This window comes from Gastrolobium bilobum, unplaced genomic scaffold (assembly GCF_033153095.1).
Source record: "Gastrolobium bilobum isolate Gb01-03AN ecotype WA unplaced genomic scaffold, APGP_CSIRO_Gbil_v1 utg2745, whole genome shotgun sequence".
NCBI lineage: Eukaryota > Viridiplantae > Streptophyta > Magnoliopsida > Fabales > Fabaceae > Gastrolobium > Gastrolobium bilobum.
In genome coordinates this window covers 90,454-117,426 of record NW_026896065.1, presented here as the reverse complement: position 1 = coordinate 117,426, position 26,973 = coordinate 90,454, and the positions used below count along the sequence as shown (strand labels likewise).

The window sequence follows — 26,973 nt, the reverse complement described above, 5'->3', positions numbered from 1 at the left end:
TAGGCTCATAGAACTGCAGTGCACGTACTAACATACACAGTGGAGATTCTATATTGGCTCCCATCAAAGGTGAATTCCAACTGTGGCCTGTGCGGACTGAAGCCAAGTGTCCCATACCCTGGTACCGCAGGATGCCTATATGATGCGTGCTCAATCATATGCTTACTTATATTATTTAATTCGGCTTTCAAGCTGGATGCACAATGTTGTATGCCATGATATGCTTCGCACACACAAAAAGAAGAAGATGAATTATGATGCATATATGCATGACTATATCATCATCATAATAGCATATCTTTCATGTATTTTCAATACCAAGCTGCCGCATAACAATTACTTCTCATAGCAGAATCTCTACCATATCACGTTCATAGGCAGAATACATATAACATATAACAGAATACAGTCCAAGGCACATGTGAGCAACAATTCACAATTCCATACACTAGCTAATAGTCACAATAGGTCTCACCACCAAACATTTGCTTGATACTTTAGCTTTCTAATCAAAACAGCCCCAAGTCCGTCCAACATCCGTGAGGTTTATGAACCTAATCAAAAGTACCAAACAGAATTTCTTTACTTTATTTATTTACAAAATGCAAGGTTCCATTCAGAATTTATGACATAATTTTCCTATACATTACATAGTTTTTCCATTCTCCTAAATCATTGATTTAAAAACGGTTCCATGGTTTGTGACTGAATTCGTATTCTGATCTAAGGTGAACTTACCACATGTTATCATATGGCATCATCAAGGTTTCTAATGCATGTAAGCTCGGTTTTCATCCACACTAGGTGCTTATAATTTCTCTTTAACAAAACTCCACCTACATCACTTATACAGAAGCTATTAGGCTTTTTACATGTTGTCTACATGAGTTATCAATACATGCAATGCTTGAATCAAATCGGTTTTCATGGTTCTTGTTCCAATTTAATTATTTTGCCTTAGAGCTTCTTTTACCAATCGATGACAGTGACATAACCCTGGCCTTCCATGCATGTAGGTTCGGTTTCTTGTTCCTAACATATGCTTCCAATTTTCATTTACAAAAGTGCTCAAAATCCAATATTATTTATGCCTGCAGGTTCGATTTTTATCATCACAATGTGCTTATAATTTTTATCATTTTACATAGCATATCCTACATGATTTCAGGGGGCATTAATGAGGCTTAAAAATGCTGTCTACATAATTTTAACATATGCAGGGTTATGTACATAGTCTTAGTCTAAGGAAATAATCTAACCATTGATGGGACCATTTTCCAAACCCCAAGCATCAATTCTTAAGACATGTCAGCATCAAGGTGCACAGTTTAATCGGCTATACAACATGAGGAAGTAAATGACACAATGCACAACTCCTTAACATAAAAACAACGCCCCAAAACAGAACCATGAGAAGAAATTACAACCATTTATATATTTCCCTTTCAAGCAAGTAGTGACCGAAATAAAGGGAAGAAAGGAGGAGCTTAAAACTCAGATTTATCATCTCTCAAATCCTAGTCTTCTAACCGAGTCATCATGCTTCAATGTTAATAGTTTTCTGTCTTATAATTCATTCCATTAATCGATAGCAGTTGGCCAAAAATCTCATTATTCCTATATGCATACCAATTCGGTCTTATGACTATCACTTAAGAAGTTCAATTTCTTTTTCTTTAACATACATTACTTACATCACCTACGCATGATCAATAAAATTTTCAGCATACTGCCCTCTTCTATCTACTCACACACAATGTTATTTATTTTATTTTTATTTTTTAACTCAAGGCAGTTCCAAATTTTACTATGAACCACAATAAAACTCACAATTTAATTACAAGGCTTATATGCACCAACTCCATGGTTGTACGGCTGAACAAAACCCAGGGAGAAGAATGACAAAAATTACATTCTTCTAACATACAAATAAACTCGGACAACAAGGGTTGAAGGAAGACAAAGAGATTCTACTTACGTTTTCTGGCTTTTACACCAAACAGACCACCAATCAGATAGAGAGTTGTCTTTCACCCTCCACCGTCCTAAGACATCACTCCAGCAGCATGTAATGGATGGAGGAATGCAACCAAGGCAGAAACAAGCACATGCAACAAGGGAAAATCCCATGAGAATCGATTCTAGAGGTGAGGAACAAGAAGATGCAGAAAAACATCTCACCTCTTTGGGGTTTGTCTCCCGTCGAGCAAGAGAGGACGATGGAGTAGGAGCTTATGTGGTACTCTCCTTGATTACTGCCACTCAGCCGAGCATGCAGGGAGGGAAATAAAGGCTTAAATGGTTGTTCTCCTCTAAGGTCATTCACGGTTTGTGTGGGAGAAAAAAGATGCGATGAAGTTCCCTCTGTGAGTTCTATCTCTTTTGGCTTGTGGTAGTGAGGCAGGGTATGATGGGAACTAAAATGATTCTGAATCAAATAGGGACAATCAGCTTTCTTGGAGCGATTCTTGTCATGAGTGTGGGGAGAAGGAAAATAACGTGTGGCTGAGTGTGGTCAAGAAACTGATCAGTGTTCAGCTTTGAGGATTCCTCAAGTAGCGTATGGGAAGAGGATAAGATAAGTGAAGGCAGAATAGTGTTTGCAATTAAATTGATACCAAAACAAATTTGCTATCTCCCTATTGGCGCACAAGAAGAGATAAAGAGAGACAAAGTGATGAGGTTTGCCATTAACCATTAAAATTACATGCATGTAACTTTGGTGAGAGATAAGGTTGGACATGTGTCTCCCTTTGGCCAATCTTAAGTGAGGTTCATATTTTGTTTTAAAAACAATCAAGGATCATAGGTGAGAAATATAGGGCTAACTTAAACCCTTATTTTAAAAGGTTTGGGTCGTGGCCCATAAGGGGATTGAACCCTATAATTCATCTAAGCCATGTTGTTTCATGTAGTTCACCCAATATTATCTAGGATTTCATTGTATGTGTTACTTTAAATATATTTCCTAATAATTATTATTTCATGTTCCCACAAGTTAATAATTAAGATTCCTACCCATATTGTATTTAAATGTAGTATTATCCCTTTTTAACTAATGTCTTGAATCTTTTAAAATATACACATATACTCGCTTATGTTAGCAACAAAATAATTTTCCTACTTAAATTAATTCCACTCTAAACATAATTTTAATTCGGATTTCAAGCATGCTACACACCCCTAATTGCAAGTTATGTAGTTTCCTAATTTTTTCCGGGGTGTTACAGTACACATGCGCCACTTCCCATTGGCTTTCTTGACCAATACCACATTAGATAGCCAAGTGGAATACGTGATCTCTCTAATGATCCTTGCATCGAGAAGCTTTGTCACTTCAATATCAACTACCTGTTGTTTTCAGGAGAAATTTTTCGCTTCTTTTGCGCGATTGATTTGGCTTTAGGATCAAGTGTAAGATGATGGCATACTACGTCAGGATCTACTCCTGGAATATCAGCTGTTGTCCAAGCAAAAAGGTATTTATTTTTTAATAATACCGCCACCAATTCCTTTTTCTCATTTTCTGGTAAGTGACGTTTGATTTTGGTGATGTTTTTAGGTAACGGACCAAGTTGAAGGTCTTCTAGCTCACCATCGGGCTGGGGTCGCGTATCGCGCAAATCTTCGTGCATGTCTAAGTCAGTCATATTGATGGATGCCTTTCCCTTCTCAACGGGATGAGTTGCTGACTTTACTCGTAAGCTGGTATTATAACAGCTTCGCGCCGCTTTATGATCTCCTCTAATAGCAACAACAGCGCCAGTGGAGTCTCGAAATTTCATCAGAAGATGAGGTATAGAAATGATTTCCTTTAAAGCGGCTATGGTAGGACGTCTCAGGATGACGTTATATGCAGATGCATAATCGATAATATAAAAGCGTACTTTAAGAGTATGAGCTAGAGGCATGACCCCAAAGGTGACCCACATTTCAATGGTACCTTTAGGTTGTACACATTCACTGGAAAAACCAATCAAATCTGTGCAACCTAGAATTAAATGTTCTTCTGGGATTGGCCATGCAAGTGGAAATCACCAGTGGGTCATCATGGTCTGGGATGATGTCGCCATAATCATCATCGTCAAAGCTGATGGATTAACGCTTGACGCATAATGTAGATGGCTACGCGTGATCGCGAACTGTTATGACTGATTTTAAATGTATTTTACGTTGTGAGCTAGTATCCCCTCCTCCAGTTGTTCCACCAGCAATGGTGGCTAATACTCCGGCAGTATTATTGGGCAGTTGATGTTGTTGTGCTGCCTGTTATCTATCCCGCATAGGAATTCCTTGACGTCTATAAAAAGTGGGGTCATCGCGCGCGTTCCTATTATTGTTATTCCTGGCAGGGTTATAATCCCTCCTGGGATATGCCCTTTGCAGGTCAGGATTTTGATCGTGATCAGAACTTCGATCGCGCCTTCTTTGTGCTTTAAACTGTCTGCAGGCGGAAATAAATTCTTGGAGTTTGCCTGCTCTGATAAGTATTTCGATGGTGTTTTTCAAATCAAAACACTCGTCAGTGGTATGTCCGGTATCATTATGAAACTCACAAAATTTGGTTTCGTCATGTTGTCCTCCTTTTTTCAATGGTGGAGGTTTAACAACGCGAACATAACCAGTTTGGAAGACTTCCTTCAGGATTCGTCTTCTGGATGTGTTCAAAGGAGTGTAATTATCAAACTTTTTCCTCTATTTTTCTCGCGGAATCGTCTTTGAAAATTCTTTTGGACATCTTTTTCAAAATGGTATGATTATAATTTGGTGCCAGACGTATCCCGCGATCGTTTATAATCTTCAAGATTAATGAATTTTTCAGACCGCGCTCTTAATTCCTCTATGGTACGTGGGAGTTGTTTGGCCAATGACATATAAAAAGGACCTTCAAGCAATCCTTCTATGATAAGATGTAGGGAAACTTGTGGATCTAAATCTCTTACTAGAAGCGCTTCATCAAAAAGCCTATTAAGGTAATCGCACAGAGTTTCATGTGCTCCTTGTCGTACAATTTTCAAGGCATGTGTGGATTTATACTGCGCTTTGCTAGTTGCGAATCGTACAAGGAACTGACTGGTTAGATCCTCCCAACTTTGAACTGAATTAGTTGGTAAAGCGGAGTACCACATGAGTGCCACTTCCTTCAGGGTTGTTGGGAATAGCCTGCAAGCTATTGGATCAGCGACATCTTATGCCATCATATTCGTCTGGAATTGTTCTAGATGTTCTTGCGAGTCTCCCTTTCTGTTATACTTTTCGGTGGTAATTTTTACGTCACCGGGAATGGGGGCGCTTATGATACATGGAGTGAAGGGATGGAAGACTCGTGAGACTGTCCTAGAATTCCCTTGAGAATTTTCATGGATTTCTTTTTCTTCTTCTCCTTTCTTTTTCTGACCAGATGGTCCAGGATTTTGTTTCGAATATTCATGTCCTGGCTCACTCTTGCCAGAATTTTCAAACTCTTTTTCAACTTCTCTCTCAGGTTCTTTTTGTTTTTCTTTGCCTTTTTCCTGGTTTCTCTCTCTACTCTTTTGTGATTTTTTCAATCGAGCTAAATCTCGATTCTGCTGGGCGATTTTTTTGCTTTGCTGCGTGATAAGCTTCACTAGGTGTTGGGTTGTGGGTGGATTATCATGGTGCACGAAGATTGGTGTAGCCGACGAAGTTGATTTTTCGCGGGTAACAGGTGTCTCTTTCTGCTTTCCTTTGGAACCGTTCTGGGATTTGCTTCTGGTATCAACTATATTTTTAAATAGTATATCGGACCAAATCACACATGGTTGAAGCTAGAAGTCTTTGAGTTGGGCTGTCTGTTTTCTGGGTTGGGGGTTGTTGATGATGATGGGAGGACTTTGGTTCTCTTTCAGTGTGATGATCTTGACTGGGGGTACCTGCAATGACACTTCGATGCTCTAGTCAGTATCAATGTCAGGTGTTATATGTATTCTTACTGAATTAGATGATAATACCTGGACTTGTATCCTCTGTTTATATAGTAGTTCTGATGCCGCCTTAGGAAGATGGTAAGGCCTTTGATTGGTTGTTCAAGGGATGCAGGTTCAGCTGGTGCTTCCATAGCCTTATCTCTTTACGTCAGGCTATCTTGGTAGAGTGATGACAAGATGGTGTTGTCCTCTGTTTAGTTGTTTAATGGCGCGGTGGGCCTTTATTAGTTCCTGTGATCGCTTCCTTGTCCCTGAAGTTATGTTAAAGGTCGATTTTGTGCGCGATGGTGACATTGCACTTAGTATACGTAGGGGTGCTAAACGAGCCAGGGGTCTTACAGGGGCCTTTGGCTCGGCTCGTGAAGGCCTGAGCTTAAATGTCTAAAATTGATTGTTGGACCCATGCTTGGACTTGTATAAAAGCTCATTTAATAAAAAGGCCTCATGCTCCAATTCAAAAGCTCGGCCTTAGAGCCTATCAGGCTTGCCTAATATATTATTTATTTTTTTATTTTTTATACTACTTGTGATAGCCCTCTCTCTCTTCTCAATTCATTTCATCCCATTTTATTAATTAAACAGACTTTTTAAATGATTTTGTTTTATATTATGCTATTTGGATATACATTAAATTTATGAATATTAATGGAATTACTAGTGCTGTTGATTGTATATTTTGTTTGGATAAATTTTTGTTGTCTTATTTTTTTTAAACAGGCTAAACAAGGCTTTTATTTTTTGTAAATGAGCCAGACCACAGGTTGATATTATATTCATAACAGGTAACAGGTTAAGGCCAGTTTGACACATTTGAACACAGGCTCGACCCGTTTAGACCAAAGCTCGACTCGGCTCATTAACACCCCTAGTTATGCGCAATTGAAGTCATCGCACCTCATTCTGGGCCTTGTGGATTTGGATCTGGATCTCGTTCTCTATATTTGAGCTTTTTGGGCTTTTGGTGTACCTAACATATTTTATCCAGACGAGATGATATAACAAATATTGAAATGACAAGAATATATGAGAAATGAAAATGCAAGTCATTTCATTCAATGACCTTTTTTATTCAACAACTTCTGGTCATTACATACATATCTTAATTAATTAATCAATTTCAAAGACATAAATAATTACTCTTACCTGGCTGTACCACACAGTCCGTCCATACACTCCCACAACTATCACTGTTCAACAAACTTCGTACTTCACCTCGTTTGTGTAACAACATATGAGGGTATCACAGACGAGGAAAATTATATATTTTTACGTACGTAAAAGACAAACAGAATCCTAATGTTGAGAGAGAACTAAACACAAGTGCTTGTGTTTTGCTTTTTTTTTTTTTTTTTTTTTCCATCTCCAATGCTTTCGGTCATTTTAACTCGTAAAATTCCATTTTTCTCCTTCTAGAGAGAGAAAATACTAGATAGAGAAGAATAGAAGATTGTAGGAGAGAGAAAAAAATTTGTCCTTCATTTTTTTTTTTTTGGGTGTTTCAATGGTTCAACTGGGAACCCACAGCAAGGTGTGAGAAGAGAAAAGAAATTTTATTTCTTTTTTGGATGGGTCTTTCTGAACCTATGATCTTGTGAAAACCCAGAAAGCGATTTTGGATGCACTGATAGGATTGGTCGATTCACTCGCTTCTTCGGTGGCCGCTGATTTTGTCACAAATGAACGGTGGCGATGAAGTCATCGCAGCTCCGGCGGGTCCCCCGCAACCTCTGGAGTGGAAATTCTCGCAGGTTTTCGGCGAACGTGCGGCAGGAGAAGAGGTTCAGGAAGGTAATTGTCGTACGTAGTATTGGTGGGTGGGAAAAAGGGCATGTTTTTTGTGACTTTGTCGGATCCAATTGATGTGTCGGGATTAGGGTTTGATTCGATCCTTTTCGGATCGTGTTTCGTCACTCCCTTGTTGTTTTCGCTTATGGGTATTCGAGTAATGCTATTTTTGGCTTTTGGGTCATTGCTTTAATCGTGGGTCTTGTTTGATTTGGGGGAAAAGTAGTTGAATGGGATCCATTGACATGTAGATGTTTTGTTGAAGGCCGTGTCTTTGCATTGTGAATTTACTGGATTGGATTGTGAGACTGTGAAACTAAGTTGTTAAGACTTGACGGGTGTTTTTTGGTTTTGGTGTCGTGTTTCTAGCTCGTGCTTGTGTCGCAGCCACTTCTATTGTCGTGAATTGTTTTATTTAGTTTGTCAATCAATGTGTGAATTTGTTTGAGTAGGATGGGTTAGATCTTGATGTTATGTAGTTTGATGAGTAGCGTTGAAGATTGACCGCAGGGGTGTGGTCGTAATTTGTGCCTTTGACAATGCAAAAACATTTGGTTTTGGCAGAGATTGCTAGGTTTAAGTGCCAGTAATGATGGTGGTGGTGTCTCTTGAATGGGAATGCTTAGATGATAGTTTAAGAATGGGTGTGTAGCAGTTCTGTCTGTGTCAGACAGGAAACCTCATTTTCTGCCAAAACAAAAGGGAAAAGAAAGTATAAATATCATTAAGTTGAGTGATACTCAGATATATGGTGTTATACGAAGCTATTCACATTTATAATATGGGATCATGTGCTTTCAAGGAGAGGCGAGAGTGAGTTTGACTGAGTGAGCGTCTGATAGTTGCAACAGAGTGATTGACAAGTCTAAATTAGCTTTTTTTGCAGGATAACGTGAAAGTTTCCTAATTTTTTTACCCAATTGTCTTTCTACAGTGGACATAATTTCTGCTATTGAATTTGACAAGTCTGGCGATCATCTTGCTACTGGTGATCGTGGTGGTCGAGTAGTTCTCTTTGAGAGGACAGATACTAAAGATGTAAGTCTCTTTTTTTCGGCTTTATTTTTTTCAAAAAAAAAGAACTTTGTTTTGACAGATTCCATGTTATGTACTTGATATTGTAATATGTATGTATGCTGAAACATGCAGCATGGCGGATCAAGAAGGGATTCGGAGAGGATGGACTATTCTATTAGCAGGCATCCTGAGTTCCGTTACAAAACAGAGTTTCAGAGTCACGAGCCTGAGGTAGTTATCATTTGCTCGTTAATGTTGGACAAACATCCTATTCTCAGAAGTGTCAATACGTATAATATGCGATCATTGTTTCAGTTTGACTATCTTAAGAGCTTGGAGATAGAAGAGAAAATCAACAAAATCAGATGGTGCCAAACAGCTAATGGTGCCCTCTTCCTTCTTTCAACAAATGATAAAACCATCAAATTTTGGAAGGTATGAAATGAATGTTCAATTGTAGCATTCTCTCTGTGGAATTAAGTTTGAAATGCTTTGACTGTGTATCTGTTTACAGAGATGTATGATTGCTTATGAGGCCCATATATATGCATTCTAATTGGATTCTATTGTCATGGCTTAGCCTTCAGAAATTACTAATTATATTTTGAATCATTGTTTATTAATTGAAATATTGTTCGGTTAACTGGATAACTTTGCATGTAGAGGGCGGCATTTGATGGTGCATGCATGTATAGGCTGTTCATTTTCAAGTGCATATTATCATGACTTCCTTTCTCAATGCTTCCATCTTTCTAGAACCTTAGCTGACGAAACTTTGATGTTTATTTTTAACTTCTAAACTTTTATTATGTTATTTGACATCTTAATAGCTATTTCATTAAATTCATTGAGATGATCAAATATTATGAGAAGTAGACATGAAGAAGGCCATACTGTGAAATAAATCCCAAGGGAAAATTACTTTGAATAATTGTTAACAATATTGGATGTTTGCATGTATACAAGAAGAATGTGGTTGCATTCGGTTTTGTATTTTTTTTGTCATGTGGATAATAGGTTTGATCAGTCTCTTCGGTCACTCATTCATATTTTTCCTTATGAGAGTTAAACAGGTTCAAGAAAAGAAGGTCAAGAAAATTTCTGAGATGAATGTTGACCCTTCAAAAACAATGGGAAATGGCTGTATTGCTAGTTCAAGTAATTCAAATAGTTCTAGGCCATATCTTGCCAATGGAGGATCTCCAGATAGATCACACAATTTTCTAAGCAACGACCTCTCATTTCCACCAGGAGGCATACCATCACTAAGATTACCCACGGTAGTTGTATTCAGCCCTTCCACTTGCAATTCTTATTCCGATTTTTGTTCAGCTGGGATAAAATTAGAATGGTATGACTTCTACTATAAAGTATAAAGTATAAACAACCATGAAATTATTTGATAAAAATGAAGGTGTTAAAGCTCTGCAATGCTTACTTTTTCTTCTTCAAAATTGAATACAGCTATGTTGTTTCTTACTTTAAAGTTAAAACAGCCTGGCAGGTATTGGTTTAACTCACAAGGCTGGGCACAACAAACATATTTCAATGGTGGTTGATTTCATGATGCTAGTTAACATTGCTTAATTTATTTTAGGGTCTTACAACTTTAAGTTTTTCTATTTAAATAAATATAACCTTATTATGGATGTTAAGGAGAAAAGCATCATGCAGACCCATAACTATTAAAACCTAATAACGGCCAGTCTGTGCTTAAGCTAATTTTACAGGAGTATTTCAGCATATTCATCATATAAGTAGCAATTTGAGCCGTTCTGCATAGACCCCTTCATAAAGAAACAGCCAGAAGTAGAAGAAGTAAAAAGAGAAATATTAGAGTTTAATTTCTTGTTTCAATAATTCCATTCGTTGTGGTTTTTATTTTAAATGTCCTTTGATTCTGATACTTTAGAAGAAAGAAAGGAAAGTGGTTTTTTGAGATTTTGCTGTACTAACTCCTGTATTGTAAATTATGTAGGTAAGTAGCCATGAGACCAGCTTGGTGGCTCGATGTCGTAGAGTATATGCCCATGCTCATGATTATCATATCAATTCTATTTCAAATAACAGGTGACTTCAATTTTCTTAGTAAATACTTATTTTGCTGTAGTCTAGTAAATATTGGGTGAAGTTGAGAACCCTGAAGGTTCATATTCGAATTATAGTCTATTCAGTGCCAATCTTGCTTTCATTATTTTTATTTCTCTTAATGTGGTGTTGTTTTAAAAAGGCTGATTAGTTGTTTTCTTTCTGGAGTATTGCTTGATGTCACATGATTTTTGCACTTTTTTTTTTTCCTTTTTTCATGGTTTTCTAAATACTGATCAAATTTGGATGGTGTTATGCTGCTCGTATCTTCTAGTGATGGCGAAACTTTCATATCAGCTGATGATTTGCGAATAAATCTTTGGAACTTGGAAATTAGCAATCAAAGTTTTAATATCGTTGATGTAAAGCCTGCAAATATGGAGGATCTGACAGGTAAGCTTGGTAAAAAAAATTTATGCTGTAGTGTAAACATTTCTAGACTAAAACTAAATAATTAATTTATATAGTTAAAGAAGTGATTACGACATATAAGTTGTTGTTGACTAACAAGTTGGTGCTAATTGCCTGCCCCATCCATTAGCCTAACCCAGCCTCGTGACCCAACCAGCCCTAAGCCATTCAGGTTGTTTGGACCTGGGTTCATCTCAAAAATTGGGTTGGGTCTGTGATCGAATTTATTGCCCGAAGAAAATGTCAGGCAGGGATTGGGTGACCCTTCGAGTAGAACCAACCCGGCCTGATGTTAGATTCTTCTATAATTTTTTTTACATTAGCCATACTTAATTTTTCAGTATCAGAAGAAATTTGTCACTTTATGGGGTTTGAAAGAATCACATATTGTCTTTTAACTATTTAGCCCTTGACATCCAACAAGATAGATAAATATTGTGTGGTGCTGAACTATGTTTGTAATGCTCCTTTGGTAATGTGGTTCATTGTTCAATGTGTAACTTTCATAAGATGTGATTTTGCGCAAGTAGTCCAACTCCAATCTAGTTTTTTCTCTGTAGATATTCGCAGTTCAGATTATGTCTTGTCTAAAGTCTGGCTGCAGCCCAACTCAACCTGTACTCAAGCTTGATCAGTTCTACTGGAGTCTAGGGTTGGGACCAGGCTCAAAAAATTGACCCAGTCAAAATATCAGGCCAAGTCAAACCTGGCCCTCAAGCATGTTCAAATCTTGCTAGTCTCAATCTGTTTGATGTTGGACGGTAGAAGGATTAGAATTTAGCATATCAGAACAGAATCTATGTTTTCTAGGGTGAATCAAGGGTAGAAAACAGGTGTGTTGAGGGTTGGTTGGGTATTATGATATTAGTGTTTTGGTTGTGTTGTTGTTTTGGGGGGGGGGGGGGGATGTTTCACAAGCAATGGGATGGGGTTTTAAGGTTGGATTGGTGGTTGTTTGAGTGCTGTGAACATTGCTTGGGGGACTAGTATTTGGGGTATCTTGTGTTTTAGGGAAAAGTGAAGCAAAAATTATAAGCTTTGACTTCTTTGCCAACTTGTTTTATTTTTTATAGTCTTGTTTGAGGCTTGACCTTAAAAATTATTATTGTAGAGGTTATAACATCAGCAGAATTCCACCCTACACATTGTAATACGCTGGCATACAGCAGTTCGAAGGGTTCAATCCGTCTTGTTGACTTGCGGCAATCAGCATTATGTGATTCTCATGCCAAACTGTAAGCACATCTTTTGTTTATGTTCTTCTGTGGTAATCTTCGTGGTTCCTAACGAATAAGTATCCCACTCCTCCCACCTTATGGCTTACAGTTTTTAACCAACGATGAGACTGTAGGGAAAAATTACTGGAAAGAAGTTGGTTTATTTCATTCTTGGTGTGGACAATCAACGTGTTGCTTATAGAGAAAAGGATTTTTCTCGAGCCTATTATATGTATGTATTTATGTACTTTCCTCTACCTTGTAGACTCTAATGGCAGATACCCTTTGGCGCAGATTTGAGGAACAGGAGGCCCCTGGGTCCAGATCGTTTTTCACAGAGATTATTGCTTCTATTTCAGACATAAAATTTGGGAAGGATGGAAGATACATACTTAGTCGTGATTACATGACTTTAAAGGTTTGAAGTTATATAATTTCAAAATCCATGCTTCTGTTAAAGTGTTCACAATATTTTGGGCTTTTGCAAATGGACCCTCAACTTTTACTTTTTGCAATCTTTAAAACATCTCAATAGTTAATTTGTGCTCAAAAAGATGAATATATTGGAAATTTACTTTCTAACTACTAATATTTTTCAATAATCAAGCAATACAAAAATTGGTAGTTGAAAATTTATAAAAGTTGTTTAAATATGAATTGACTAACAAAAAATACATAAAAGTGGCTGTCAAAACATTTTCCAAAATTCAAGACGGTAAATTGCCAAAATAGAAAGTGGAGTAGCGTATTTGTGAAAGACCCAAAGTTTATGCATTTTTGCTTATTTTGGATGGGGATATATCTTTACTTGATTGAATTTTATGAGCCAAGGTCTTTTTATTTAAATTACTATTATTGATGTAGGTCTCTTTGTTCCTTTGAAATTCAATTGTTGTGTAGGCAAAACGTACTGATATCTTTAATTTCTGACCTGATGACTTCTGCCTTGTTATGTTATAAATCCTTGAAGCTTCATCTCATTTCATCCATCTTGACTTTGTTTGTCAGTTATGGGACATTAATATGGATTCAGGCCCAGTTGCAACTTTCCAGGTTCACGAGTATTTGAGACCGAAGGTTAGATTCTTTTGTTTATATAAGTGATGATGAACCATGAATTTCTTCCTGCTTCTTTATTGAGTTATGACTGTCTATGCTTTTGTTTGAACATGCCAGCTTTGTGATTTATATGAGAATGATTCAATTTTTGATAAGTTCGAATGTTGTCTGAGCGGTGATGGATTGCGCGTGGCAACGGGTTCTTACAGGTCTGTGATACAAACTTGATCTGTGGTTCAATTGTCAATGGAATTGTGTATCCTGCATCTTACTATTTTGTTTCATTTGACGCCAGCAATTTATTCCGCGTGTTTGGTTGTAACCCTGGAAGTGCTGAGGCTACAACTTTGGAAGCCAGTAAAAATCCAATGAGGTAATTTTATGGGAGCTCTGACACCAAGCATATTTTTTAGTTAGGCATTGTAGAATTTATATTAACTTTTGCATCCCCTCAGACGGCAAGTTCCAACCCCTTCAAGGCCTTCTAGATCACTGGGAAATAGTATAACACGAGTTGTAAGACGAGGTCAGATTTCTGTTTCTTTTGCTCTTGTCTGAATTGAGAAAGATTGCATAATATAGTATATCACCAGTTCCAATATTTGGCATGCTTGAACAGGAGCAGAAACCCCTGGGGTTGATGCAAATGGGAATTCTTTTGATTTCACGACAAAGTTGCTACACTTAGCATGGCACCCATCTGAAAATTCAATTGCTTGTGCTGCTGCAAATAGCTTGTACATGTACTATGCGTAAAGAAAGATGACTGAAGGAGGACATGTATTTGCTTGGTTAAATTGCTGTGGAGAAGGCTTACCAGCCACCAAGTTGGAGGCTAATATTAACTCTCCCACTACAAGTGCCCTTCAAAGCTTTTAGGAAAAAAAAGATTCAGAAGTGGCTGTTTCCGAATTCCAGGGTAGGCAAGACCTTATTTTGTTACTGGATGGGCACAGCATCTCTCTTCTTCTTTCCCCATTCTCCTCCTTCCAACCCCTAATATTCTTTTCCCCTATTTCTGTATCTTCTTCTGAAAGAGAAGGTGCAGTCAATGTTTCAAATTATGTTTGGCTTGCAAGTGAAGAAGAAAATGTGATTGTAGCTCTCCTACAACAGATACTAAAGGATGTTCAATATCTGCCACTAGGATTAAGATTACAAAAATGTAGTTTTTCTTTTTCTTTTTGCCCAGATATCTCTGTGGGATGGAGCAGTTGAAACCTGCAATGCATCATTTTTTCATTGATTATTTTTGTGTTGGAATTTAATTTGACATGTTTCAAAGTCTAATTTTGCCGTACCGGGTAATTTTGTGCAAGAATAATTTTAGGTTGCAATTCAGATAAAACACAAAGTTTTGCTGGTTCTCACATCTCAAGTTTAAATAACAAATTGACGTACGTGCCAAATACTAAAGAATATCATATGCATTTGCGTTGTGTATGTAACAAGACAATAATATATAGGGCGTTTTCTCGTAGAGGGATAAATATAATGATTGTTTCTTCGTACATGCTTTATAACAGGCGTGACGTGACAAGTTTGGTAGCTGCAAATTTAAGATTTGTTCGGAACAATCAGCCAGGCAGATTAGAAAAGATGAAGATTAATATAACAAACATTCATTTGTGTTTCCTCTTTCAGTGGAGGAAAATTCTCAGCTTTACTTTTGGGTTGAATCGACATGGTCCATGAACATGGTATCTTCTCGCAGTCAAACTTTGATGATCGAGTACGAATTTTCATTGCAAGTTTGCAACTTTGGCTAAATAATCTAACATTTTCATTCAAGTAACAGTTGAATTATTGGTATGTAAATTGTAAACCCCATAACCATATAACTTTATTACAATAATGATGCGTAGGTCTGAGTGTACGACTTCGCGCAAATTATTCAAATTATTTATTATTATTTCATTGTCAATAGTTGACTGAGAGTTGGGTCAACGATCATGTTGCGAACGATTTGAGAAAAAAATAACTTGAATGTCATGATGTGCAATCTTTTTTTTTCTCTCTCTATTTAAAATGCCATGTTTTAGTCCTGCTATTGAGCTCATTGGAACCAATTTTGTCTCATGGCAAAACGTGAGAGTTTGTATAATACATGAGATGATTATAGTTTGTATACGATATGATTATATTAAATAATATATTAGATGATTTATTTTCTCTTAAAATATTCTTGAAAAATTAAAAATATAAGCACATTTAAATCGGCAATGGTGATTAGTTGCAGTTTGGAAGAGTACTAGGATATGGCATTCACATGAGACATGATAATATTCCATTTTAATAGTTAAAATAGAAACGGCAATCGTGGAGAGTGCACTCAGTGTTTTCCTGAAAATTGATCATATCAACTTCCTGCTGCCCCTTTAGGTACTGAAACCAAATCCAGTGTTCCAATTTTAATGTTCAGAATCTTCTTGTCAATGCCTTCCGATATTCACTAGTAAATATTTTTTTTTATCTAAAGTTCTTACCCTTTTTTGTGTTTAGAGATGAGGATTTATGTCTTTGTACGTTACACATCAAAGGCCCATTGTGTGTCTAATGCTCAAAATTGCGAAATTATGAGTGATTCTTGTTTTCGAATTTCCAGCTTAGGATTTCTCCGACACCAACCCACACTTTTCACCGCACAATGTAGGTGCAATATGGCTAATCTTTCTTATTCTTTTTGAAGGATAAACAACTCCTTGTCTATATATAATGGTTTATATCAATTGAAGTAATTAACGTTGGGCATAGCTCATGCTTCGTATTCAGATAATAATTTTTATTAGCAACACACAAAGAAAATCAACATGGGAGCAGCCCGTGTGGGGGCAGCGCCCCTGGGATCGCAGTGACTTGGTACAGTGGTATTGTTGTAGGGTTTGGGCCTATGAATAGATGTTGTTAGAGATGTCAAAAGAGTTGGGGCCTTTGGCCTGGCCTGACCTGACCCGTCTATTTTGGTTATTAGATACAGATTTGGACTAGTATAAAAATTCATTTAATAAAAAAGCTCCGGGCTCTAATTCCAAATCCCGACCTTAAAGTCTATCAGGCTGATCTGATATATTAACTCTTATTTTTATTTTTTATTTTTTATTTTTTATACTACTCATTTATTAAACTCAACTTAATTTCCACTTCATCTTTGTGGTCCATCATATTTTTGTTGTCTTATTTTTTTTAACATTGTTGATAAAGAATCCAGGCCACGTGTCGATAATTATGATTTTTTTTAACATTGTTTGTAAAGAATCCAAGCCACGTGTCGATAATTATATTCATAACATATTATAGGCTAAGTAAGTCTGATAATATAGGCTTAGTCTTTCAAGACCAAAGCACAACCTAACCTGTTAACACCCTTGTTGCCTAGGGTTTTTTTTATCTTATTTATATTCTCGTTGTAATCTGGAATGTAACGAACAAATAAAATATAGTGTTGAACACATTGGCTGAACCGAGAGGTAAATTGTGTCTCAACTTTTATTCTCTTTCTTTTCTGTTTTTGATAATGTGTGTGATTGTGTAGATTCTAACACTTAATGGGATTTCCATGGAAATTAATCGAAACCAAATCCAACTCTGTCACCTGTGCAAAAGATGATTATAGACATATTTGTTTAGTTCAGTTTTTTTCTTTTACGCTTGACTATGAATTATGATCTAATTTAAAGCCTGGGTTCAGAATTTGTTGTTTTTGCACTTGTTAATTGTTAATATAATTGTATAAATAATTATAAATCCTTCGAATTGCTTGATGAATGTATTGAATGTTTTTTTTGTTCCTCATATATGGATATTTAAGGTGGATATAATTGTGAGATTTCAATAAATATTCCACCTTTTCTAAAATCTTTGATACTTTGTATAGGAAATCCATGGCATCGAAGATTCCTCAGTTGCAATCAAAGGTGAGCCAAGCATCACAAGTAGTGGCAAAACATGGAGCTTCATACTATAAACTGTTGTTGGAGCAGAATAAACACTACATCCAGGATCCACCCACGATTGGAAAGTGCCAATTATTGGCGAAACAATTGTTTTATACTCGCCTTGCAAGGTTTGTTCCCTAAGTCATCATATGTTCACTTCCTGAATTGTTTACTGGTTTATGTACAGAGAACAATTAGTGTATATCTCCAGTTTCATTTTATTGTGATTATTGCAATTCTCATGTTAGAAATTAGAATAGGTCACCGTGAGTCACCTAAATTTATATCTTATTTGCTTAGGGTTTTCTGTTATCTCATTTCACGTGAGATAATATCTATCATGTTATAAACACAACAAGTAGTAGATCCCACCACTTATTAAAAAATAAAAAAAAATAAAAAAATTGTACGAATTTCGATCCTTCACAACATGAGAAAACAATCTCCAACAACATGAGAAAATGATTTCCCATTTGCTTATTATGTTGGAATCTTTTTCTGGATTCAATTCCCACTTTTCAAAAATATTAAAAAGTAACCTTCAATTTGATAATTTCATTTCCCCTTATTAAATATTAAGCTTACGAAATTACTTTCATGTTCTCTAAAGTTAAGCTCCATTTCGTGAGTGTAATGGCTTTGTGGTGTTCTGTTAAGCGTCCATGATTGTCCTAAATTTGAGAGTATTTTTACTGTTTTATCCAGCATTTGACCCATATACACAAGTATAGTCAGATGTAAAAAACTACACAACCATGCTATGTATTTTATTTTTCTTTTGGTTCTTGGGAGGTCCTATTGGACCTAAGGGGAAAAGGCAAATGGGAATGTGGGGAATTGAATATATATAACTTCCGTTTTATCAAGTATTGAACTTGGTGCTTATTTTGTGCAGTATACCCCATCGTTACAATTCATTCTGGAAGGAATTGGACCATGTAAAGGACCTAATGAAGAATAGGCAGGATCTATACATAGAGAATGCCGGCATTGCTGCTTTGTTTGGACTTGAGTGTTTTGCGTGGTTTTATGGGGGTGTGATTGTGGGCAGAGGATTTACATTCACGGGCTATTATGTTTAAGTGTGACTGCTATAAGACTATACAACTATTAGCTTAATTATTGATATTGGTATGTTTAGGAACTTTAAGGCCTTTGATCCAATTTCACACATTATGTTTTGGTTCTGATAATTTGATGCTTGAATATGATGAAGATTCATGTCGCTTCAAGGCTACTCTATTTTAAATCATGATCAGTTTTCCTTGGTTTGTGGAATTTTGGGGAACTTTAAAAGGAGTTATGGAAAATTTCAGAAGCTTCAAGGCAAAAGAAGCTTTTAGAATCCAATCTGAATTAAACACATTGAGCTGAGCTTGTTACACATTAGAATGCTGTTCTTCTGGTTTGATTTCCATTTACGAATGTTTGAGAGTATTCTCAGGGTATCTTCACTTTGTGTGTTGGCTAAATGGACTAAGGAATGTGTTTGCTGTAATGTACCAACCTAATGGAGAATCTTAGGAAGAATCATATTCTCTTTTAAGTTGCTCCTTTTCTTGAGTAGAAAGAATATATATTGAGCATGAATACTTGAAATAAGAAAAGAATATGTACTCCAATTAATTGAAGTGTCTCTCTCTGTAGGTCCATGTCAACCGAATTGAGATTTTATATTCCATCTATGAAACATCTTTGGTTACGCTCACGTTTCCATCTCAAACACACAATTGTAGAGTCATATTTGCGTGAGGATATATATATACAGGGACAGGTTATATTTACAAACTTTTTTGTTTATAAACTCTTACAAACTACACTAAGTACGACCGGTCATACTTTAATTATGCAGTGTACGACCGGTCGTACTTAGTGTAATTTGCAAAAAAGATTTATAAACGGATCATATATATATAAACAGGCTTCTTTCCATTCATTGCCTCAAGCCAAGTTTCAAATAACCATACAAAAGATTTCTCAAATTCATCTTGTAATAATGCACAACCAAATAAAATTGACTGCAAATGATGGTTCAATCCCGTAAATGGGGCAAATGGCATACTATATTTATTGGTTCTATATGTTGTATCAAAAGTAATAACATCTCCAAAATATTGATAAGCAGCCCTTGACCTAGCATCCAACCAACAAAAGTTTATCATTCTATCATCATCATCACATTGTATTGCATAAAAAAAATTAGAATTCTGAGCTTGTTTTTGTTTACAATAGTTCAAAACAGCTTGTGCATCTCCAACATCCAAATTCTTCCTTCGAACATTCCTCAAATGATTCCAACAGTCCCGGTTAGAAAAAGATAAATCACTACCGTTAAAGATTGCAGCAACCTTAGCAGTAGGTAAACCTTCTGCATTAAACTTTTCAACAAGATTTTTTGCAGCACCATTCATTTTCCTATGACACCTCAAATAAGACACACTCTTAGGACTAGCCATGATATGATTGTGATTATTGTCAAAAGATTTTACAACCCATATGTCTCGTTTCTTATCCTTTGACACACAAAGTGATGATTGACATCCCAAGCGTTGGGTTGAAGACGTTCTCTTAACTTCTCCCATGTTACCACTTTTTGGTTTGTTTTCACCTTCCCTAACACATACAAATCTACAATAATTCTTTTTACTATCGCGGGTACGAATTCCAAACCCTTTTGCCTTAGCAAATATTTTATATAATTCTTCAACTTTTTCCAATGAGTCAAATTCCATTCCAACATGAGGCTCAACAATTACTTCTTCAACATTAGAACAATGTGGCACGTCTTGAAAGTTGAAATCTGTTCTCACTCCGTTGTTCGAACTAATATTAGTGTCCGTATTTATGGGAGAATAATTGACAAAGTCCATATCCATGACTTGCTAAACTGAAACCATAATTTGAATAAAACAAATATTCAAACTTACTAAAATCAAGAAAAAACAATGCTTTACCATTACAAAAAATAGAAGGAAAAAAAAAAACAGAATCATTCAATTTATAATAAGAACAACACTCATTTGTGGAGGAAACGAAAGTAAACTAATTTTTCAGTAGCGAATTTGTTCATATAAGCATTCCTAAGAACAAATATTTCACTAATTCATTGATTTCAAAAAAATTCTTAAGGAATACCCAAACAACTTCCTCTATTTAATGAATTTCATTTATCATTAAGACTCAACCCCAATATACCACCAGTTACATCAAGGGTTACACAAAAGACAAAATACTTGGTCTAAAAAAGTAGACAACCAGTTGAATAGAACAAATATTCAAACATACTAAAATCAAGAAATAACAATGTTTTACCAGTACAAAAAAATAGAAAAAAAATAAACAAAGAGCAACCATATATTGTCGTAAAAAAACATGTAGCTATTATAATATCTCCCTCATTCAATTTATAATAAGAAAAACATGTTGCTATTATATATATAAAAAAATGAGTAGTTCTAGCAAATGCACCTGAAGACGAAGAAAAATAAGTACACTCCAGACTGTCGTAATTATTGCAGAGAGCAACCACAGCTCTCTCAACCACTCTGGTCTCAAAAAACCCTCCCTTATATTGAATGGAACCTCAAGAACCAAACTAGAGTAAAAATTGGTGCCTTCTCAAGTACCGGAGCTCTGAGCACACAAAAAAGTTAACATTGATTAAGGAGATGAAACTGTAACTTTGACTGCCTAATGGTATGATGGCAGCAGAGAAAGGTATATGGATGAGAGAAGGAGATAAAAAAAAAAAGTAATGTTAAGGATGGAGAGGGAAAAAAAAGTGGAAGAACTCACCTCCCCTATTGAACCAAAGGAGAATACGAAACTGCACACAGCGAAGGAACCAAAATGGCTAGGGAAGGAGATGAAATGGTAACTTTGAGAAGAAGATGAAATGTGTCCCCAATGGTACGACAGCAGCAGATAAAGGGATATGGATGAGAGAAGAAGATAAAAAAAAAAGGATAGAGAGAGAAAGAAAGTAGATGAACTCACGTGACTATTAAATCAAATAAATTGTGACCTTTAGATTTAAAATAAATGTAAGGTGGAGATGATGAGTAAGACTTTAAGTCTTACTCTGGAGTTAAAAGATCCCTCCCTTATATATATATATTTATATATATATATATATATATATACACACACGCGTGAAACATGTATGCTTAGAGTGGCTCTGATTGAGACCTATTCCATATATATATGATATGATTATTTCAATCTTGGTTGAAGTAGGATACTTATTCAATAAGAAGAAACCTGTTAATTCAAATACAATTCACGTGAATGTTATGGGCGGAAGGCGAAATCTTATAAAAAGTAAACGAAAATTCCCATTTAAACCTTTTCTCCTCAAAAAGTTTCATGCGTATGAATTTGTTATATAAATCGAGCTCCCAAGAGTCCGTTTGGATGAGTTTTTTCTTTCTTCAAAAGTTACTTTTTTTAAAAAAAAAAAACACTTCTCGAAAAAGTCTGTTTGGATGCATGCTTTTAAAAAAAGCATAAGTCATAAAAAGAGTCAAAAAATTACTTTATTCGGAAGTTAAAAATCTCAGCTTCTAAAAAAAACAGAAGTCAAAAGTCAAATATTTTTTTCAAAAATCAAATATTTTTTTAAAAATCTAAATAATTATAACTTTTATAAAAAATACTTTTAAAATAAAAAAACTGTAAAAAGGATATAAGCCAATGCAAACGGCTCATTTATAAAACATTTTCCTTTTAACTTAAAATAAATGTACCACTTAATTGTATCCTCAAACTCAAACAAATTAAATAGAAAGAGTAAAAGTTATTAATTTAAATCGTAATAAGAAAGTTTTGTCATAGAATACATAAAAAAATGCTTACACATAACCACATACACAGCTGTCAAGATTTGTGAATGGTAAGTGGGTTATTATTGTAATTTGTGAGCAAACTTTTGGTGCAACGGTGATACATACCACTTCTTTTCAAAATCTGTCACTTGTATATATATATATACTTTTATTTTTATTTTATCCCACTTTCATCTTCTCTCTATTTTTTAATTTTTGATTGGTGTTCCGTACTGAATACATAATATCACCGTATTACCTTAAGAATTTCCGTAATTTGTAACTATGTAGTGGGGGATAGTGATTAATGATGTCTTATGATAGCAGGCATTGATGACTGAGTGAATAAGGGTGCACTGCACAGTAGGGCAATAGCACGATGGGGTGTCATGGGGAATGGGACCTAAAAGCTACAAACTAGTGGGGGTGGGGGCCTGATCTGATGGGACCCTTTAGATATATCTTGCACCAATATTCATACGCGACACATATGACATAATATCTTAACATGTAAATTTTAAAAAGTATTAAATTTTAATATATTAAAATATATTTTGATATTAAATAATATTTTAATTTAAGTAGTGTATATTATATTTTATTTAATAATTTAACAAAAAAAATAAAATAAAATTTATAATATCTATTAATTTTATAAAAAATATAAAATATCTCAAATATTTATATTAAACTTAATAAAATGATCATCGTAATTTCATAAATCTAATAGACGACGCAACGCATCCTTTGAATTCTTTTTTGAGTATCTGCAACGAGTACATAAGTGTTGGAAGTGTCGGATATAACACGTCATAATTTTTAAAATGTCAGTGCATCATAGTGATTAGTGGCCATGTATAGGACAACATCTTCTGTATTATCGTTGTACTGAACACTAGGTACGACGATAGTTTAAAATTAAATTACAAACTATATATTTCGAAAAATACATAATTATAATAATTTTTTTTTGTTTATTCATGAAATATGTCAACTGATGTGATATGCTTCTATTGGTGGGTTATACATACGACAATAGTATATTATATGTTTTCCATGTATAGGTGTAATTTATAAGTTTATATAATTAGTTAAAGCGAAATACAAGTCTTATGTTGTAGGAGATTTGTATCTTATGCTATATACCTCTCAATAATTGTGCTACAATTTTCTCTTCTTTTTTTTAGTGGTAGGCTCCACCACTTTGTGTCTTAATATAAGATATGCTCTCTCTTACTACATTGAGAGTAGACAAGCCCTTGGAGGTGTTTGGTAGGAAAACTATTTTGGGATAGCCAGAAAAAGTGAAGATGAAATTTCAAGAAGACCATGTTTAATAGCACATTTCAAAATAATTTCCCAGAAAAATTATTTTCCGAAGATTTCATTTTATGTATAAAACCTATTAACCAAAATTCCATCCAAAAGTATCACCCAAATGGTGGTATTTTCAATTTCCCATGAAGCTAGAAAATTAATTGTAAAAATTGTGACCAAATTAACCCTCTAAAGTAACTCTATTCGCTGGCCTTCTGAAGACATTCGAGAAAGACCACACTGCTCCTGGGTTTTACTGTATGCAAGTCCTTGTTTAGTACTGTCTCATGCTTGAAAAAAAATAATTGCTTCCCTTTGAAATTGGGTCGAATCGTGCTTCTACTTGTTCTTTTTTTTTTGGGTTAGGAGGCGTTTGGTAGAGAAGAAATTTTTATGAATCATAGGGAAATATGATTAGTAGGGAAATGGTTGGGAAGTGAGTTTGGTAGGAAATGTAAAAAAAGTTGTTTGGTTGGAAAAAAATTTACCGGAGAAAGTAGATAACTTTTGTAAAGTCTATGTTTGGTTTTTGGTAGGGCTGGCAATATGGGCCAGCCCGCCCCGGCCCGTCACTAGCCCGCCCAAAATGGGCTGGCCCGCCCCGGCCCGTTTTGACAAAATGGGTTGAAAGGAGTAACCCGGCCCGTTTTATGAGTGGGCTGGCGGGCTACGGGCCAGCCCGCCTAAAATAAAAAAAATATAAAAATAAAATACAAAAACTTAAATTCTGCATAAAATCACATAAAAAAATCTGCATAAAAGCATACAAAAATCTGCATAAAATCCTAATGTGCTTATGAAACCAAGAAGATCAGTGTTTAATAATCTGCATATAAATATGCATCTTTCATTCCAAAAATAATAATAAAAAAATAAAATCATATCAGGATAAAATAGAGTAACAAAACAAGTAACAAAGTGTTGTAAGAGCAGTCCACAACAATTCAAAAAAGCCACTTGCATGCAGAGAAATCTAAGATACGGAGCTACATAACAATTGGGTAACCTAAAAAAAAAAAAAAAAAAAGGACTTGGCGGGCTGACCCATATGGGCTGGCGGGTTTGGGGGGGCGGTGGGTTGAAAAACTCAACCCAGCCCGCCCCATTTGGCAGGCGGGGCGGGCCAGCCCGGCGCAGCCCATTTTGCCGGCCCTAGTTTTTGGTAAAATATAGATGGGGAAAAATGTGCTATTACGAAAATAACCTTATTTTTCAAAAAATCTTGAATCAGGCATCCTACCCTTTTGTAAAGAGGGTTATTATTAGAAGGTAAAAGAGAGTAAAGAGAAAATATTGATTTCATTGATTGTGGTAATTGATTTCATTGATTTGTGGTAATTAATTTGTACAATATGTGAGCTCTTGTATAGAAGAGCATAAGAGAAAAAAGAAAGATCAAAAATATCACTGAAATACTAAATTACCCTTATACCTAATATCTAATACTCCCCCTCAAGATGGAGAGTGAACAAAGAGAACTTCCATCTTGAACAAGAAAAATAAAGAAAACATAATAACCAAATAAAAAATCCCGAATGAGAAACCAAAATCTGCAGTGTGTTGGAATGAGCTTCAGCGAAATCAATGGTGCTGATATGGACATCAGCTAAGTAAGAGAGGGCTGGGATGGACATCAGCCACAAAATACCAAACCTTCAGGGTGCTGGAATGAGCTTCAGCAAAATCAATGGTGCTGGTATGGACATCAGCTAAGGAAGAGAGGGCTGGGATGGACATCAGCCACAAAATACCAAACGGTGCCGGGATGGACATCGGCAAAATCAAATGTGCTGAAATGAACATCAGCAACATGAACAATGCCTCTGCCTGAATAGGAAGCCAAAATAAAGCCAAACAATGGCAAAAATAAACCAAATACAAGTCAAATCAGACTTGAATAACACCACAAACATAAGTGGGAATAAAATTAAAGTGGCCAAATACAAGCCAGAAAAAAATAAAAAAAATAAAAAATAAAAATAAAACAATATCGTAAATAATAAACCCATCTCCCGATTCGGGCAGAGGGACGGCCACAGTGCAATTACAATTAGCGCATCAATCAGTTGCAAATGATATTTCCTGAGTTTGCTTTTAGACCAAAAAAAAAAAGTAAAATTGAAAAGCGGATCAGATCTTCGAATCAGAAACTGAACCTGATGAGGAGGAGAAATGAATGTCACTTTGAATCTAAGGTGTATCGACAATGGAAAACATGTCTGACGAACAGAGGCGGACTTCCTCGAGAACAGGAGACGCAAGCTGGAAGGAGAAGCAGACTGCGACCGGAAATGATGACCAGAGAAGGAGACACGGCCAGAAGAAGATAAAAAAAGCAGATCTGAAATGTGAACGATCTGGAACAAAAAAAATGGACACAGATCTGATCTATAAGATGTGGAAGAAAATTTAGAGAAAAAGAGACACAGATTTGGAGAAAAATCAAGTAGATCTACAAAAATGAAAAATATCATGGCGTCGGAAAAGAACACTGGAGAAGATGACCGGAATAGTGATTTTTTTTTTATGATCGAAAAAGGGAAACAGACATAAAAGGGAAGGAAATACGATGAAGTAAAAAAAATCGATGGCAGATGATGATGCATGATGATCCGTAGCCGGAACTTCAGGTGAAATGGAAGTTTGAGGTTGTGATGAAGATGAAACCACACCTTGAGTGGGATCAACGTGAGGGAAATTGATGGTGGAACTATCCATCTTGACCGCAAAGGACTCCATCAATGGCTGAGTGAGAAGATAGTGAAGTGCTACTGTTAGGGTTTTGAATCACCCAATGATTGTCGAAATGGGTATAAACATAAGGGAACACGTCGAAAAATGGAAAAAAGAGAAAAAAAGATCGATGAATGAAAAGGAAAAAAAAATTTGATTGCAGCAGAACCTCCATTCATCGAGGATGAAAAATTATTCTTAATACCATATTAGAAGGTAAAAGAGAGTAAAGAGAAAATATTGATTTCATTGATTGTGGTAATTGATTTCATTGATTTGTGGTAATTAATTTGTACAATATGTGAGCTCTTATATAGAAGAGCATAAGAGAAAAAAGAAAGATCTAGAATATCACTGAAATACTAAATTACCCTTATACCTAATATCTAATAGTTATCATTTGCCAACGTCCAAATGTAAAACGTGTGTGTTGCCAACGAACTTGGGGTTATCATCCTACCCATATGTAAAACTACTACACACCACCACAAGGCACACAGCACCACTGTGCAAGTTGGAGAAAAAACCACTGCAAAGGACTTGGGTTGTCCTCCTCCACTGGAGATAGAGTTGGAAGTGGTAGCTCATCAGGCAGATGGCGATGAAATGCATCAACTGCAGTAGCAACACCATCTTCATT

The 26,973-nt window shown here is 35.7% G+C and overlaps 3 protein-coding genes across 5 annotated transcripts; 2 read left to right on the top strand and 1 right to left on the bottom strand.

Moving 5' to 3' along the window:
- Nucleotides 1-7,378: 7,378 nt before the first annotated feature.
- LOC133297570 (serine/threonine protein phosphatase 2A 55 kDa regulatory subunit B beta isoform) lies at nt 7,379-14,798 on the top strand. Of its 3 annotated transcripts, XM_061496741.1 has the most exons (15): nt 7,380-7,742; nt 8,308-8,319; nt 8,668-8,771; nt 8,883-8,981; nt 9,066-9,185; nt 9,824-10,033; nt 10,729-10,820; nt 11,113-11,231; nt 12,361-12,484; nt 12,761-12,884; nt 13,475-13,543; nt 13,643-13,734; nt 13,821-13,898; nt 13,981-14,051; nt 14,145-14,798. In XM_061496741.1, exons 1-15 carry the CDS (start codon nt 7,625-7,627, stop codon nt 14,279-14,281), a joined length of 1,569 nt encoding a protein of 522 aa, XP_061352725.1. In that variant the 5' UTR covers nt 7,380-7,624; the 3' UTR covers nt 14,282-14,798. The 3 variants fall into 3 exon arrangements, with proteins under 3 accessions (XP_061352724.1, XP_061352725.1, XP_061352723.1); XM_061496740.1 differs by lacking the exon at nt 8,308-8,319 and having other exon boundaries at nt 7,379-7,736; nt 9,824-10,030; XM_061496739.1 differs by lacking the exon at nt 8,308-8,319 and having other exon boundaries at nt 7,382-7,736; nt 14,145-14,797.
- A 2,530-nt stretch (nt 14,799-17,328) lies between these two features.
- LOC133297572 (uncharacterized) lies at nt 17,329-18,608 on the top strand. The gene is made up of 2 exons (XM_061496742.1): nt 17,329-17,588; nt 18,356-18,608. The coding sequence occupies exons 1-2, from the start codon at nt 17,407-17,409 to the stop codon at nt 18,540-18,542; spliced, it is 369 nt and encodes a 122-aa protein (XP_061352726.1). The 5' UTR covers nt 17,329-17,406; the 3' UTR covers nt 18,543-18,608.
- A 191-nt stretch (nt 18,609-18,799) lies between these two features.
- Nucleotides 18,800-20,336, bottom strand: LOC133297560 (protein FAR1-RELATED SEQUENCE 5-like). The gene is made up of 2 exons (XM_061496729.1): nt 19,380-20,336; nt 18,800-18,811 (listed from the first exon to the last, which is right to left on the bottom strand). The coding sequence occupies exons 1-2, from the start codon at nt 20,334-20,336 to the stop codon at nt 18,800-18,802; spliced, it is 969 nt and encodes a 322-aa protein (XP_061352713.1).
- Nucleotides 20,337-26,973: the final 6,637 nt, after the last annotated feature.

Bases quoted from the DNA above. Each gene is read 5' to 3' on its own strand.
- LOC133297570 (XM_061496741.1), top strand. From the start codon at position 7,625: ATGAACGGTGGCGATGAAGTCATCGCAGCTCCGGCGGGTCCCCCGCAA. The intron at 9,186-9,823 runs GTATGAAATGAA...AGAGTTAAACAG, and splicing joins AAACCATCAAATTTTGGAAG to GTTCAAGAAAAGAAGGTCAA. The intron at 10,821-11,112 runs GTGACTTCAATT...CGTATCTTCTAG, and splicing joins AATTCTATTTCAAATAACAG to TGATGGCGAAACTTTCATAT.
- LOC133297572 (XM_061496742.1), top strand. From the start codon at position 17,407: ATGGCATCGAAGATTCCTCAGTTGCAATCAAAGGTGAGCCAAGCATCA. The intron at 17,589-18,355 runs GTTTGTTCCCTA...TATTTTGTGCAG, and splicing joins TTTTATACTCGCCTTGCAAG to TATACCCCATCGTTACAATT.
- LOC133297560 (XM_061496729.1), bottom strand. From the start codon at position 20,336: ATGGATATGGACTTTGTCAATTATTCTCCCATAAATACGGACACTAAT.